The following is a 14,832-nucleotide window of genomic DNA, read 5'->3' on the forward strand; positions in this document are numbered from 1 at the left end:
GAGAGCCACGTGCCTCCCAGGTGAATCAGCAAGCAAGGAAGAAAACCAGCCCTGGTTCATCCCGGCATGCTGGCCTGCCTCTGCCCACAGGCAGAGAGATTGTCATGTCTGATGGCTTCGCAGCAGACCTCGGCCAGCCCATGGGAAAGCAAGCTAGCTGAGAATATTAATAGACTTGCTGGAGGCAGAAATCCAGTGAGGGCAAGCCCCAGAAATGAAATTACCTAAAAGGGGGCACAATCAAAGTGAGAGTGGAAGAATGCAGCAACTTGGATTCCCAAAGATAGTTTCCTCAGCCAGGCACTGGGAGGGAGGTACAGCAGTGGTGACAGGGTGATTCTAAAATATCTGAAAATCCAAAAATGTCCTAGTGTGTGGGAAAACATTTTTGGTGCTTCTGTGGGTTATCTGTCCTCAAATGTTTGCTTAAACTGATCATGTTAAACTGTCTATGTGCAGGATGCCCAAGTGTTTCCAGGGAAACTAATCCTGGAATCTAATATTTGCTACAAATTGTTAAATCCACACCTCTCAGTCCTCCTTAGGAGGGAGGCAGCTGGAAAGGTCATAAGTTGGTGGCCACTGGGTCATATTAACCTGACAAATATGTTATGGTGCTTAGATTTCTTTTAAAAAAACACACATATACATAATTTTTTAATTTCTTAGCATATCTTAGGGGGAAAAACTAGAAAATCTGTAGCCCTGGGCAGGAGACGCAAACTGAAAGCTGAATAGCCACTGCCCCCTTGAGGCAGAGCTGTGCCCTCTGGTCTTTAGGGCTCTGCACGCAGCTCCTAGTTAAGCCCAGTGGCGGCTCCCGGCCTTGGTCATGCTCAGGACCACCACAGGGCGGCAGCACTGGCCTGTCCCTGAGGGCTGCCCATCAGCAGTTGCCTGCTAAGTTAGCACTTCCTTTTAGAACCAGAAATCTCAGCCTTTCTTCAGCAGCAGACATTTCCCTCACACTCCCCAGCAGATTTATTCCCTCAAGTGTTGGCAGCCTGCTGCCCTAAAGGGAGCCGGAGTTCTCGAAGTACCTGATTACTCTGCATGTGGAGTTCCAGGGGGCTAGAACTTCTGCAAATAGAACTTCTTCCCAGAATTGACTCCTGTTCTCGAAGGATATACTTGCTTGTGTGCATGCTATTTTCTTGTTCCTTTGTTCTTATCTTTAATAAAAGCTTGGACTGGTAGAGTAATAAAAAGCAGAGCTGTTCTCCATGACTCTCTCCAGCCTTGCCCTGTTGCAAATTCATTTAGACTCCGAGTCTTCATTAATAGCGGAGAACTTCATCGGCTGTCTGGCTGTCTATGGCACCTGAGAAGCAGCAAAAGCTGCTTTCAAATTCCCAATAGTCCTCACGACACTGAAGGGAAGCCACTGTCTTAACCTGTTCCTTCCTTCCTTCCTGATTTGACCACCTTCCACATCCTCCCTGCACCTCCCATTCCACAGCTAGCATCTCCAGCAGTTCAGGATTTCTATCTTCACCCACTTGTTAACACCTAAGAACCTAAGAAGCAGAGTAAACACTTTCTCCCTTTTCGAAGGCAACCCATTCCTCATCCAATGCTCCTGATTTCCATTTGCTCAACTTAGGCGAAACGTCAGTCAACTTCATGAGGGAAGGGGCCTCTTCTAGTCCTCTGCTCTTGCTCTCCTTCCAAGCTCACCAGCAATGTGTCAAGGGGTAGCATTTAGTATAAAGTTCTACAGCCCATTAGGAAAGATATCGTTTTAAGCATCGAGACCCTTAAAACAACTCATCCCAGTTCATCCAAAATGCCATTTACTCTTCCTACCATTTAGTCCAAAATGCAGGAAAAGATAATCATTGTGGTATACTAGAGAACAACCAGAATCCCAAAAGTCTGGCAAACTATGCCATACTCCCACTTGGTGGGGAGAGAGGGAGAATTACGAGGTATTAAAAACATTTATGATAAGAAGGCGATTTGATAATGATTACCATATGAAATACTATGTGAGAAAATATAAAATCAAATGCACAATAAAGGGTAATGGCAACTATCTAAAAAACTGTGCCAAGAATTAGTGAAAAACAACAAAATGACAATTTTTTTATTGTATCAGAGCCCTGGGAATGTGACTGACCTTTTTCTAATCTTACCAAGTTTTCTTTACTGTACATATATTACCTTATATGGAAAAGGGTGCGTGTATGTGAAATTGTATTATTTTTATAGCCATTGTTAAGTTCCCTGGTCTACTGTAACTCAGACTAGAAAGGTCCTATAACCTCCAGCTATCGTGGTAGAAAGGCTCTTGGGAACTTGTGCCTCAAGACCCAATGCAACTACACAACTCCCAGGGCTCCCAGGGTTTCCCAGAGTCTTCAGTTAAAGGCCAATGTTATCCTACCCTGAAATGCCTACACTTGCATCTCCTAAGCAGACCCCAGACACCATCTAGTAGAATTACATCAATATGGTTCTCAGATGCCATTTTAATCAAGATTTGCACTATACAGTGATGGGGATAGCATGGAAAGATGGTACTTGTTTTCAAGCAAATTCACCTGCCCCAAAGTGAACAGCCTGGGCATCCAAGAACAGAAAACTGCTTTCCTTCCCTGAGGATCCCATTCCTGAGCAGATAGGACAGGGTTTCAGGAAGAATGAGCACAAAGTTCAAGAAAAACTAGTGAAGGAAGCCAGGTAGTTTTGAATTCTTCCCGGAACAAGTGGGACTAGACATGTAGGCATCCCTCCAAAAGGCAACACCTCAACCCCAGCTACTCCCACTTGAGGCCAAACTGCCTCCCCAAGGAGATTGAGAACCAGTGCTCATTTCACAACACTCTCCAGCAGTGCGCCCCTGAACAGAGTCTGAGCAGCTGTGGCCAGCAACACAGCAGATGCAGCCTTCAGACCAGAACCCTCAAGGGTCTTCCTCTGTGCTGGCCCCTCTGCTGCGGGTGTGGCTATCTGGCCAAAGAAGAGTAGCCAGTACGTATGTGTTTGGGGTGTGACAGGGGCCAGAATAAGCAACAAAGCAGACCAGATGTGGGTTCTGAGGCTGGGTGAACTTGGTAGCAGGACCAGTCACGGCCCTGCCTGTTTCCTGTGTCCTCCATTAATTCTTCTCTGGGCGGTTTCTATTCAGGACAGCTTTAGGGGCAAATTCCAGCTTATCCTTAAGGCTCACCACCTGGGTGTGGTCCTTGCCTAACAGTTCATCCAATTTGCGGTCCTCCCGGCGCTCTGAGATGCTCTTCTCCTCCTCTGCGGGCTGGGGATCCGTTCCCCTGATGAACCATTCCAAGTGGTAGCCCACAGCCCCCACCACAAAGGCGACCGGAAATGTGACATAGGGAGCATAGGCACGCACCACGGTCCAGAACACAGGCCACATGACATCTGCAAAAGAGCATAGACAGCATTAGGGGGAAAACCAGCACCCGCCCCCAAATATGGGCAACACACCAGGGCTCTACACTTACCAAGCAGCCTGGCACAATTTATTGAACATCCACCCCCTTGGGGCAATGCAAAAGGGTGCCTTGCTTTATGCAACTGTACAGTCCCTGAAATAATCTAGGAAATTCTGACAATTGTGAGGGAAGCTGGGATGAATCTCCAGGTGCCATACTGCGACAACTGTGCAACCATGTATGGTAGTGTGCTCATGAGGCAACCTCTGAGCCCACCTAATAAAACTTCACGTTTGTTGCTGACCCCAGGCCCAGCCTGACAGTTTGCCAACATGTCAAGAATAGAAAAGAGCCTTTTTTTGCACTACACAATTTCTCCATGAGCACAACCAGCCACCCTTTTTCCATCATACACAATCCCACTGTGTTTCCTAGCTCAGGATAATAGGAAGTAGCTCCTTTGCCTCATATACAATAAGGAATGTATTTTAGCAATCAAATGCCAGCCAGTCTGGATTTTAGATAATGGATTTTGCCTGTTTGGAATGTGATTTTTCTAACAATATAATAAACTTATACTTTACCAAATTGCTATCCAAGCCACTTTCAAAATACACTCTCTCAACGAAACCCATATCCTCACATATGCATAATAAGCTCATAAAAATACCATAAGCCAATTATGCATACTTGAAGTTTCTCAATATATAAGCCATGGCAGGAAAAAAACCGTGGAATGGCCTCAGGGTCTCCTGGAATTAAGTATGACACAACCACACAAACAATGGGTCAATCTAATGGCCATTTAGTCCCAAAGATTATTCACAATTATCATAATAGCAGTCATCATTTACTGAGTATACCAATTACTCAGACCTTAGGCTAAACAATTTACAGCCATTCTGTCCTTTAATCCTTATGTTTTCCGGGTGAGGCATTACTTGAGGGCTAGGCAACTTACCCAAAAGTATCATTCCACCTACATCCCTTTAGGCACTTCTCTAATTTGGCTATCTCTGATATAAAGTAAATAATTGAAACCTCACCAAGAATAAGATGACTCTTTCCCTCTCTCTTTGGAAAACTCCCAGCATTTTATGGACCTAATGCTACAATGGAGTCATCAAGGGGGAAAGTGCAGATTCACCTCTAGGTCTTTTGTCTTAGCACCAGGCACCTAGCTGCACAATTCACACACTAGCATCATTTCACCTTCACACCTCTATGAGGTAGGGATGATTACTCCAGATTTTTGTCTAAGGTCACAAAGGCTCAGGGACATCATGTTAAATTGTCTAAAATGACTAGAAGTGACAGAGCCACTGGTTTTGAACCCAGTCTCTCCACCCTCTGTACTGTTTCTAGTGGAAGGACCACTCTGAAGACAGCTGTCTGCTTTCTGTTCAAATCTGGACTTTGGGGAGGGCCTGCGGTTTCCCCCTCAGCTTGGTATTTCTCTGCCTAGAGCTCTCCTTTTCACACATTAAGATTATACTCGGAGCTCTGTGAAATTATAGGATTCAGTTGTTCAAAGAGGCACCCCTGAAGAATCTCAAGCTTTCCTACCTTTAAAGCAAGTTCTCTATAAGAAAACACTTTCCCTAAACAGCAACTCTCTATTCAGATTTCCAATTTGTCTGAAACCACATCAGGCATGAGGCCACAATTATTATGTCTCACACTCAGCACAAGGTGTTGTGTTTGTCTCTCTCTTTCATACCCAGGCCACACTCTAATCATTCCCAAATAAGTCAATTCATTCACCTATCCAGTTTTTAAAATCACTTTCTCTGTATCTGCCACTGTGCTGGCCAACTCCACTAATCTGCATTTTTCAAAACACTCTAAACTCCAAGAGAGCAAAAATCCTGTTTGTGCAGGATCGGGGTGGAGGCTACTGTGCCCTACCATCCCTCACCCCTCCCGCCCTGTATGCCGCAAGATGCTCAAAAACGAATGAATGAATGAATGACAGCTGCAGCAATTCATTAGTGTAAAACCACAGTAGTCATCCACCCTCCGACCTCAAAAGGAGGCAGAAATACAGCAGGTGCCTTTGCTGATTACAAGAAGTTAGATACTCTATCACGTCATCCCCAGGTTATCAAAATAAAAGGGGCAAAAGTGTCTCGAAAACACTGGGCCGCATCCTTCCAGCCGGATTTGAAGAAAGCCCAAGAGCCCGGTAAAGGTCAACTGGGTTGCCGGGGTCGCGGGGGCCTAGAGACCCAAAGCGGGGCCGCCGTCCGAGATCTGGGGGCTGCTAACGAGCCACAGCGGGCCGGCCGGGGTGGGCGAACGAACCCTGGCCGCCCGCCCGCGCCCGGCCCAGGGAATGGGCGCGCAGGCCGCACCGCGGTGCAGGTGATCCTTCCCCTCTCCGGGCTGCCGCCGCCCTTCCCGTGTCCCTCAAGCTCGAGGCCTCGCAGGGCCGTCCTCACCCACGTGCCCGCGGCCGAGCGCCCCGGCCGCAGAAGGTCAGCCGAGCGCCTGGACGCGGCCTCCGAGCCGGGGACGAGGGGCCGCCAGGTCCGGCGGCTGCAGCGCACGCTCGGGCTCACCCCGCCCCCAACTCAGAGGTCGCGGCCGGGAGGCGTCACCACGGCAACGGGCGGCCGCGGCGGCCGCTCCAGGGGAGGAATCCGTCCCCGGGACCGCGCGCCCACCTGCGCCGCGCCCCGCACGCCTCCGTCCGGCCCCCGCTCTCCGCCCACTGGCCCCGAGCGCCGGCGCCGCAGCTCCCAGCCACCCCGCGGGCCCGGCGGGGACCCCGCCCCCAGGCCGCCGGCGCGCTGCGAGCGCAGGGATTGGCTGGGCGCCAGAACGGAAAAAGCTAGGCGTCCGGAAGAGCCCCGCTGCGCGGAGATGGCCACAGCGCCCCCTCGTGTATAGGAGGCTCCCTGGCGGCGACACCACATGGGCTCTTGGCGTGGAGAAAGTGAAAGGTCATTCATTCATTCATTTATTCAACTGATTTTTATTAGGCATCCTCTAAGACCTAGGTCTAGGCACACAAAAACAAAGGACATGCTCCCTGACCTCAAGAAGCTCTCCTTAGCAGAATATAGTCTAGTGCTTAAGAACTCTTTGGATCTGGGCTAGCTTTCTAGCAGTGTGACCTTGGAAACATTTATCTGTCTAAGCCTCCTTTCCCTCTTATGTGTAAAGGTAACACTTATTTCACAGGATGTTGTGAGGGTTAGATGAGATGATGTATGTAAAGTGCTGTGCCAGTCACATAACAAGCAGGGAAATAAGTGGTAGTATTGGTAGTCTACTAATCATTGAAATATCATTTAAGTCCTAGCCCCTCAGATACAAAATATTCACTCCCTCCTCCATGTCCCCACTGCATCCTCTACAGATATCTGTTTTGCTGCTTTTGTCAGGTGCAGAAAAAGAAACACCAGAATTCAAGTGGTAATGGCCCCATCTAGCCCCTCCCTTCCCACCTCATCCCACTAGTCTCTGCCAGGCATATTTGTTTAATCTTTGTAACACATACTGAGCCCTGTATGTATAAGCCCCTTTATATTCCCTCGTGCAAAGCAGACTGTTTCCCATCTCTGCACTTTTATTTATGCTTGCTCATTTACCTGGAGTGCCATTCCCACCTTTCTGTACCAAAGTGGCTCTGACTCCTTCAGGCATAAGGGGTACCTCAGTAGGAAGCTTCCCATGATTAATACCCTTCTATGTGATTTCAAAAAGCCCCAGGCTAAGTTCTGGCAGCAGAGATGAAGAGAAAGGAAGAGTATAAAGAGATAATTAGGGAATGTTAGTAGAACTTGTTCACTAATTGAATACATAGAGGAGGAAACAAAACTGCCTAGAAGAAATAGCATTCAGTCAAGCAATTAACACATGGTAGGCATTGGGATGCAAAAAGTGACTTAGTCCATTTTACCCTCAGGGGTTCTCTGACTACCAATGAAGCAGACAGGACTACAGAATGGAGTGGGAGAATTGTGACAAAGTATGCACATGGAGCACAGAGGAGGGGACCCAACAAGGACAGGGAAGGTTCCCTAGGAGCCTACCCTTGAGCTGAGTCTCCAGTGATGACTGGTGGTTCTGTCAGGCAGACCTCAGTGGGGCTTGAGAGCACAGACTTAGGAATCAGATACGGGTTCAAATCCTGACTCTTCTGGCTGCTAATTTCAGAAAAGCTATTTACAATCATCGTGTTTAAAAAAAAAAAAGACAAGAATAGTACCCAGCCCCTGGGATTGTTCTGAGTACCAGATTATCTGCTGTGTATAAAATACTTGGCTCAGCAAATGGTCACCAGTATATTTAGTATTCCCCAAATCTATTCTTCCTAATATCCTATGTCCATTTACTTATTCACTAAGCCAAAAACCTGAATGACATCTTGAAGGCATCTTCATCTTTGTATTATTTCCTAGATCCAGCTTACAGCACCTCTACCTCCTCCTGAATGTTCCAAATTCATCATCATTATCACCATCATCTCTTACCTGGACTTCTTTAGCAACTCCCTCAGTGGTCTCCCTAACTTCCATTGTCTCCTCCAGTTCATTTCCATTCTGTCAGCCAAGGGGTCTTTCTCAAACCATGAAATCTCCCTATCTTCACCTGATGGGTCCCTTCTGGACACATCTCTGTGTTCTCTACCCCTTGTCCTAGCCTATCACTGCTCTCCAGTCTCTGTCTTTCCCATCATTCCTCCTTATACATACCTTTCCAAGCTGATTCCTTTGCCTAAAATGAATGTCCTCCTTCTCCTCTTTGACTGAAAAACTCTAATTCATCCTGCAAGACCCACTTCTAAAGGACCTTCTTGCAGAAATCTCTCCTAGACTCCCTGGCTATTGAAGGCTCCTCCCCTGGTCTCCTCAGCCCCTCTGGGCCTCCCTTTGGACCCTAACTTTCTACTTATGTGCCAGACTGGGAGCAACTCAAGCAAGGGGACAAGATCCAATCCTCCACGTATCCATGGAGCCCAGCATAACTTCCCAGGACACCACACCAGAGGAACCCCCCACCCATCCACCCCCGGGGGCAATTTTAGACATTCTGCCTGTAGCAGAATGACCTCATAGTTGGGGGTGCTGACCTGTTCCTCTGTGCCCACTCCCATATTCCTCATGACCTCAGGAAACCCGGCCCAGTTTCTGGGAAAAGACAGAGACCCATAAAAAGTTGGACAATGTAGGGCCTCCCCGGTGGTGCAGCGGTTGAGCGCTGGGTTGCGAAGCTGCCCGCGGCCTCTGTGGCGCCGGTTCGATCCCCGGCTGTTCCCCGGCCACCGGAGGAGGATCCCACATGGTGCGCAGACCTCTCCTGCCACCCGCTGCTCCCCTCAGCAGTGTACTTCAGTCCTGCCTGCTCTGCTCCCCACTCTGGCTCTGGTGAATTCTCTCACCCTCCTGCGCTTCTGACTGTACCCAGTGCAAGTATAAACAAAAACAAAACAAACAAATAAAATAAATAAATAAAAACATGCCTATATAAAAAAAAAAAATTTTGGACAATGTAGAGACTCAGCCATTTCCCAGCTTTGTGATTTGGGGTAAACTAGTTAACCACTCAAGCCTCAGTTTTCTCACCTATAAAAAGATAACAAAAGCGCTTCATAAGATTACTCACAATTTTAGAGATGACAAAACTGAATCTCAGAGAGGTAAAGTGACCCAGTCGAGGCTTTCCTTGGCAAGTCTATGGGAAATACACAAGTGGGCATTTCCAATAGAAACTCTTGGCCAGTCATTCACTCTAAGTGTTCCCAAACCTGGATGCTCATGAGGATCACCTGAAGTACTTGTTAAAAACCCATTCAAGAACAGCGCCTATTCACAAAGTCTTGGACATGAGCCAGGAATCTGGGATCAGCTCCAAGCTGATTCTCTTTGGGGAATTTGGATCACATGCGTGTCCTCTAGTTTCCAGTGGTCTCGTGTGTGTGTGTGTGTGTGTGTGTGTGTGTGTGTGACTTCTTGCTTTTCAGGTCTTCCAAATTGGCCTGCTAAATATTATCTCTTCATGCCACTCTCCTGTTTAAAACCTCTTCATGGGACACAGGTCCACCCTTCTCCAGTGGACCCCAAAGCCCAGTGTGTTCAAACCTCTGCTGTCCCAATCTCTTTCCCCTCCAGGCCTTTACACAGCTGTTCTCTGAGCTTAGAACATTGTTCCTTGTCCCAGACCTCCTCATTGAGTGGCTGATACCTACTCATCTTTACAGCACTTGCTATTATATTGTAACTGCTGTTCAACTTGTCTGTTTTTCCCATAAACTGGTAAGCTCCCTAATGTTAGAAAACTACACTTGTTCAAGGCTCTCTCCCCACTGCTGGCCTGTGCCAGTATAGTTCTTGATGTTTGCTGAATAATCGAGAATTGGCTAGTCCAGTGTGGTCTAGAAGAGCAACCAACCTCTTAGAAATCTTTTTCCCTCCTGCCTCTGGGTGACACATCAACCCTAGGGATGGTTCAAGGGCTAGCAAGGTGACTTTCTGGTTGGGGACTGCCATCAAACCCTTTCTGAGATCAAAAGAGTGTAGAACTAAAAGCTCATGGTTTGGCATTACCAACTTGGGTCCAACACTCAGCCCTGTGACTTTGGACAGGTCACTTGACATCTCTGAGCTTCGGCTCTCTCATCTGTCCTAAGGAAGAGTTACATCACATAAAGCACTCAACCCTCCACCACAGTAAGCATCCAGTAAATACCAGCCATCACCACCAGGATGGGTTCCTATTTCGCTTACCAGGAAAGTTCTGCTCTCCTCCCCCTCACTGTCTCTACCCGCTCCATCCCCATCAAGTGCCCACCCATAGGTGGCATCAGAAAGTGTGACAGCATGAAATTGCACAGTTTTCCTGCTGCTGATCAGGAATGACTGGCGCAGAGGGAACGCTGTACCCTCGTGGGAAGGGAAGCCAATGTTTGTCCATATCTAAGAATAACCACACTCCCTGTTTATTGAGCACGGCTGTTGTGCGTCAGGTGTTGGGCTCTGAACTCGTCTCTCTGGGGGGAACCCTGGCAGGCCTGGGAGGCAGAAAGGAAAATGGCCCCCGGCCCCTCCTTCCGTGGCCACCAGAGAGCAGAAGCCCCTTTCCCCAGCTGGCCCTGGCAACCCCGCTCCTCCAAAGCGTGGGGGTGGGCTCTGGCTACTCCGCGCCCACCCGCGACCCCCCACGCACAGGCAGAGGTGGCTTCTTCTGGAGAGAGCAGCTGGCTCGAGTGCAGTTCTGCCGTTTTATTTTTCCTGGGATACTCAGGGGATGTGGGAACAGCCACAGGTCTGGTAAGGGGAAGCCCCCATCTCCGCTCCCCAGCAGCTGGGGCCGGGGAGAGGCCCAGGCGCCCTGGTCCTGGATTGGTCCAGCCACTGCGGTCCCTGGGCCCGGTGGGCGGAGGGCGGAGGGTGGAGCCCCTGGGAGGTGGGGCGGGCTCCTAGGCGGGGTTTGGGATTCTTCATAAAAAGCCACGAAGCTTGATCCCCACGAAGCCCAGCCCCGCGGGGTGGGAAGGGGGGGGGGGTCGCAGAGCCCAGATGGTGGACCTGGCCCGGCCTGGCCCGTGGGGGACAGAATGGCAGAGGGGGTGCCCATGGGAGGAGGTGGGGTCGAAGCGTCGGACCAGGAAGGAGGGGCTCCAGGTGGGGGCGCAGGGCGCAGAGGCACGGCCCCCAGCTCGGCCCGGGCGCCGTCGCGTGGGGTCAGGAAGGTAAAAAACCCACGAGAGTGTGACGGGCAGGAGGAGCCGGGGCGTGCGGTGCCGGCGGGCGGGCGCACGGGGCGGCCCGCGTTCACAGTGACCTCGACGCTGGGTGTACAGTACGGGTAGAAAACCGCGGGCCCGTGGGCGGGCCGGGCCGGTCACAGCCTGGTCTGGGCCTCCGGGATGTAGATCTCGATGCTGTCGGCGCTCTCGGTGGCCGAGCTGTGGCGGAAGGAGGCGGCGCGCTTGGCCGCCAGGAGCCGCTTGCGCGCTTCCTGCCGCTGCCGGTCCACGGAGTCCAGGGAGCGCTCCTTCACCGGCACGCCCCGGCCCCGCGAGGGCTTCTTTGGTATCGGCGGAGGGACCTTCTTCTCCTCCTGCCGGGAGGGGAAGGGGGGGCGGCTTAGCTGGGGGGCGGGGGTGTCACCCCGACTGCCCCACTCGCGCCCCCACGGCCCCCCGGGGTGGAAGGCCAGCAGAGCCCGCACCTGCCGCCCTAGGTGCGCCTGTTCCTGCAAGGTCACAGCCCGCAGGTGCTCATTAAAAACTGCTGGCTCCGGGCGCCCCCTGGTGGAGCTGTTCCCCAGGACTCGCACCCCAAGTGGATTTCACCCCAGGAGGGGAGCGCAGGGGCCGCACCAGCACCAGTTGGGGGACGGTGGGGTGACCTGCCAGGCTCTGGGCCGCGCCTCTGACAGTATCTGGTAACAGACGGCCTGAAGGAACCTTCAGGGTCCTCTCTGTACCTAGTCCGAGCTGAGGGCACCTGCCCTTCCAGCAGCTCTAGCTGGAGTCCCTCAAATTACAGCTCATTCGAGGGGCTGTAGCTTCTGCGGGAAGCTGGCAGCTCAGGCAGTGGTGAGCACTGGGGACCAATAGTTTGGTCCTTTTGGAAGAAATTGCTCACCACTACCTCTTCAGGGCTGCCTTTGCAGCCCACGGGCCTCTTCTGCTCCCAAGTCTCCCTGGACAAGGGTATCTCCCCGGGCCAGGCCTCTTGGCTCGCAGGGCCCTCCCCCACCTTAGGCTCCAGGAGTTTCCAGCTGTTGGCCTTGAGTTGCTGTAGCTCCAGGAACTTGAGGGTGACATCCTCGATAGAGAGCTGCAGGAGGTCCCAGAAACCCGCCAGGTCCTGGAAGGTGGGCACGGGGAACGCAGTGGGGTCCTGCAGTGGAGGGAGAAGAGGAGAGGCCGCCTGTCAGGGAGATCTGAGCACAGGCCACCCTCTCAGCAGGAAGCTCAACCCCCAGACAGTGGAGTGGATACTGGGGGCGCAGGGAGACAAGAGAGCCCAGGTTTCTCTTTTGGGTACCAACACCTGGCCTCACTTCCAGGCATACACACAGTGGGTCACCTATCAGGTGCACACACATAGTAGGCTCTGTACCCATGGCACTCACCATGCTTTGCTGACACAGCCGGAAAAACTGCTGCACTTTCTGGGACAGGAGAAGCTGTGTGCTGCCCACAGCACTGCGGATCTTCTCCAGGACTGGAGGGCAGAAGGAGATTCAGGGAAGGGACTGGTGCCTCTCCTTCCCCAGCCTCCAGGAAGTCTTCCCTGACTGACTCTTTCGTGGCACTCTCCGTCTCCTCCAGCCCATACCCCATCCCTTCCTCCAGTCCCTACAAGCAGTTCCTATTCCACTTCTCTAAGAACTGTGTCCTCAGATGTTTCTTTCTTCATACAACCTACATTTCTTGAGCTCTTATCCTCCTGTGTCCTTCCCATCTATGATAGAGAAACCAGCCCCAGCCTAACCCTGTAGGCTTAGCCAGGCTCTAGCTCAACGGCCACCACTGACTGCTATCACACACCAGTGTATGACTTCTTGGCTCATTAAAAATGACTTAATGATTTCACATGCATGGCTTTTGTCTTCCTCATCACTAGCCCATCAGCTCGGGGATTCTAGGGTAAGATGAAGTCCCTCGGAATGGACTTGCAGGGAAGAATGCCTTCCCAAGGGCCAGGGTCATGTTCTCCTGGCTGAATCTCCCCATCCGGGTCTCAGACATGATCTGACATTGGCACTGCCTGCACCTCTGCGATGAAGTTCTTGTCCCACCACCTGGTTTAGATGGGGGATCCTATCTCACAGTCCAGAGGAGAGCAAGTCCTCCTGGGCTTGGTGACTTGGATTGACAGCCATATCCTACAAGGCCGAACCCTTCTGCCTGGTCACCTTCCCCAGTCCTGGCTTCTGAGGCTGTTCCATGCTTCCTCCCAAGTGCTCCCTCCAGACCCTGTTGCTCATGGGGACCCACCCAAATCTGATGCTGAAAAGCCAGGGAGGAAGGCACTCTCACCCAGGGGCTCTTCCTATTTTCTGCTCCCACCCCAGCCAGCCGCGACCCCTCGGCACACTGGGCCCGAGGCCCCCACAGCGGCCCTCACTCACTCTCCTCCGGCAGCTCATAGTCCTCCGCCTCGCGCTCCATCTGCTGGCACCAGTGCTCCAGCTTCTCCACCTCGGCCCTCAGCATCTTGATGAACCACTCGCCGTCCCGTGGGCAGGGGGACGTGCGGCCTGAGTCAGGGAGGCTACGTGAGCCGCGCTCCATCCAGGAGTCACGGCGGCCGGACCCGGGGCCGGGGGCAGGGGCAGGGGCAGGGCCGGACGACCCATCGCTGGCGGGCGGCTCATACGGCAGTGGGTAGCCCTCACGGTAGGCCCACTGGCCCTGCGTGTGGACCGTGCGGAAGACTGAGTAGGTGGGGGCCCGGGGTCCGGGCTGGGGCTCAGAGGCGTGCCTCTGGAAGGAGCGTCCAAACTGCAGGGCCTTGTCTTCTGTAGCCACGGTGGCCAGGCCGGCCAGGCCCTCCAGCTCCAGGTCTGCCTGCACTCCGGCCGTCACACTGTTGGAGCGTTTGAACCTCGCCCGCCTGGTGAGAGAGGTGGCTGTCATCTCTCCCCCACCCAAGTTTCCTCCCGGCTCTGGTCCCCACCCCCGGCCAAAGGAACAGGAATAAAAAAGGAGACCTACAAAGTGATGGACATTAATCCACCATTAAATCCAGCCCTTGCAACAGGTAGGTAGATAATAATCAGTGGCACCATCTTCAGACAGAGCAATGTTCAAAATATTTAACGACCTGTATGTGCCCTGTGGGTGGAGGGAGGCTGGTCAGAGCACTCAGAGCACACATAGCAAAGTGCTGGTGCCTCAACCTGCAGAAGCTGGACTGTGGACAGACCAACCGGGCCAGCTGGTGGCCCTTTACCAATAAATACAGAGCATGTCAGCATTTTAACAAACTAGTTTCTACCAGCTGTGTGGGTATGTCCTGAGCCTACAGAAAATGAATTAACTAAAGCCACCAGGAGCCCATGGACCCCCAGCTACAAAGTGGCAGTACCAGGATTTGGACCCAGGGCTGCCTCCATTGCCCAAGGACTTCCCACCAGCCACTTGCTACAACATCAGGAACTGCCTTGGGGCAGCTAGGGCAAGGGGTCTGCTGTGGCTGAGAGGATTTCCCCTCTAGGGACCCCAGCAGCTCAGCCCAGAGCCCGGCCAGACACAGCCAGCCAGTGCCAGTGGAGCTGAATTAAGTTGTTGGCAGGAATAACATAGAGCCTGGAAATTTCTTGTCTTTGCATTAATTATATGCAAATCCTATGCAAAACAGGAAGTCAGTTGGCCTTGTTCTTTTTCCCCCCAGAGTTCAAAGTAGGGACTCTTTTTTTTTTTTTTTAAGAAGTCAGTGGCCCCCTGAGTGCAGGGGGATCAGACAAT

General features: G+C 51.9%; 2 protein-coding genes across 3 annotated transcripts in view; both read right to left on the minus strand.

The window, feature by feature from the left end:
- Positions 1-3,100: 3,100 nt before the first annotated feature.
- SMIM12 (small integral membrane protein 12) lies at positions 3,101-3,379 on the minus strand (the record flags this gene model as incomplete). The annotated part of the gene is made up of 1 exon (XM_084241686.1): positions 3,101-3,379. One exon carries the CDS (start codon positions 3,377-3,379, stop codon positions 3,101-3,103), a length of 279 nt encoding a protein of 92 aa, XP_084097812.1.
- A 7,870-nt stretch (positions 3,380-11,249) lies between these two features.
- DLGAP3 (DLG associated protein 3) overlaps positions 11,250-14,832 on the minus strand; it is a gene marked incomplete at both ends in the record, with an annotated part of 34,534 nt that continues 30,951 nt past the window's right edge. Inside the window, 4 exons of one of the 2 annotated variants that reach the window (XM_084241549.1) lie at positions 11,250-11,468; positions 12,113-12,223; positions 12,492-12,583; positions 13,494-13,978. In XM_084241549.1, coding sequence (XP_084097675.1) covers positions 11,250-11,468; positions 12,113-12,223; positions 12,492-12,583; positions 13,494-13,978 — 907 coding nt within the window. Of the gene's footprint in view, positions 11,469-12,112; positions 12,257-12,491; positions 12,584-13,493; positions 13,979-14,832 lie in introns of both variants that reach the window. The other variant, XM_084241548.1, reaches the window with a different exon arrangement.

This window comes from Talpa europaea (assembly GCF_964194135.1).
Source record: "Talpa europaea genome assembly, chromosome: 9".
NCBI classification, from domain to species: domain Eukaryota; kingdom Metazoa; phylum Chordata; class Mammalia; order Eulipotyphla; family Talpidae; genus Talpa; species Talpa europaea.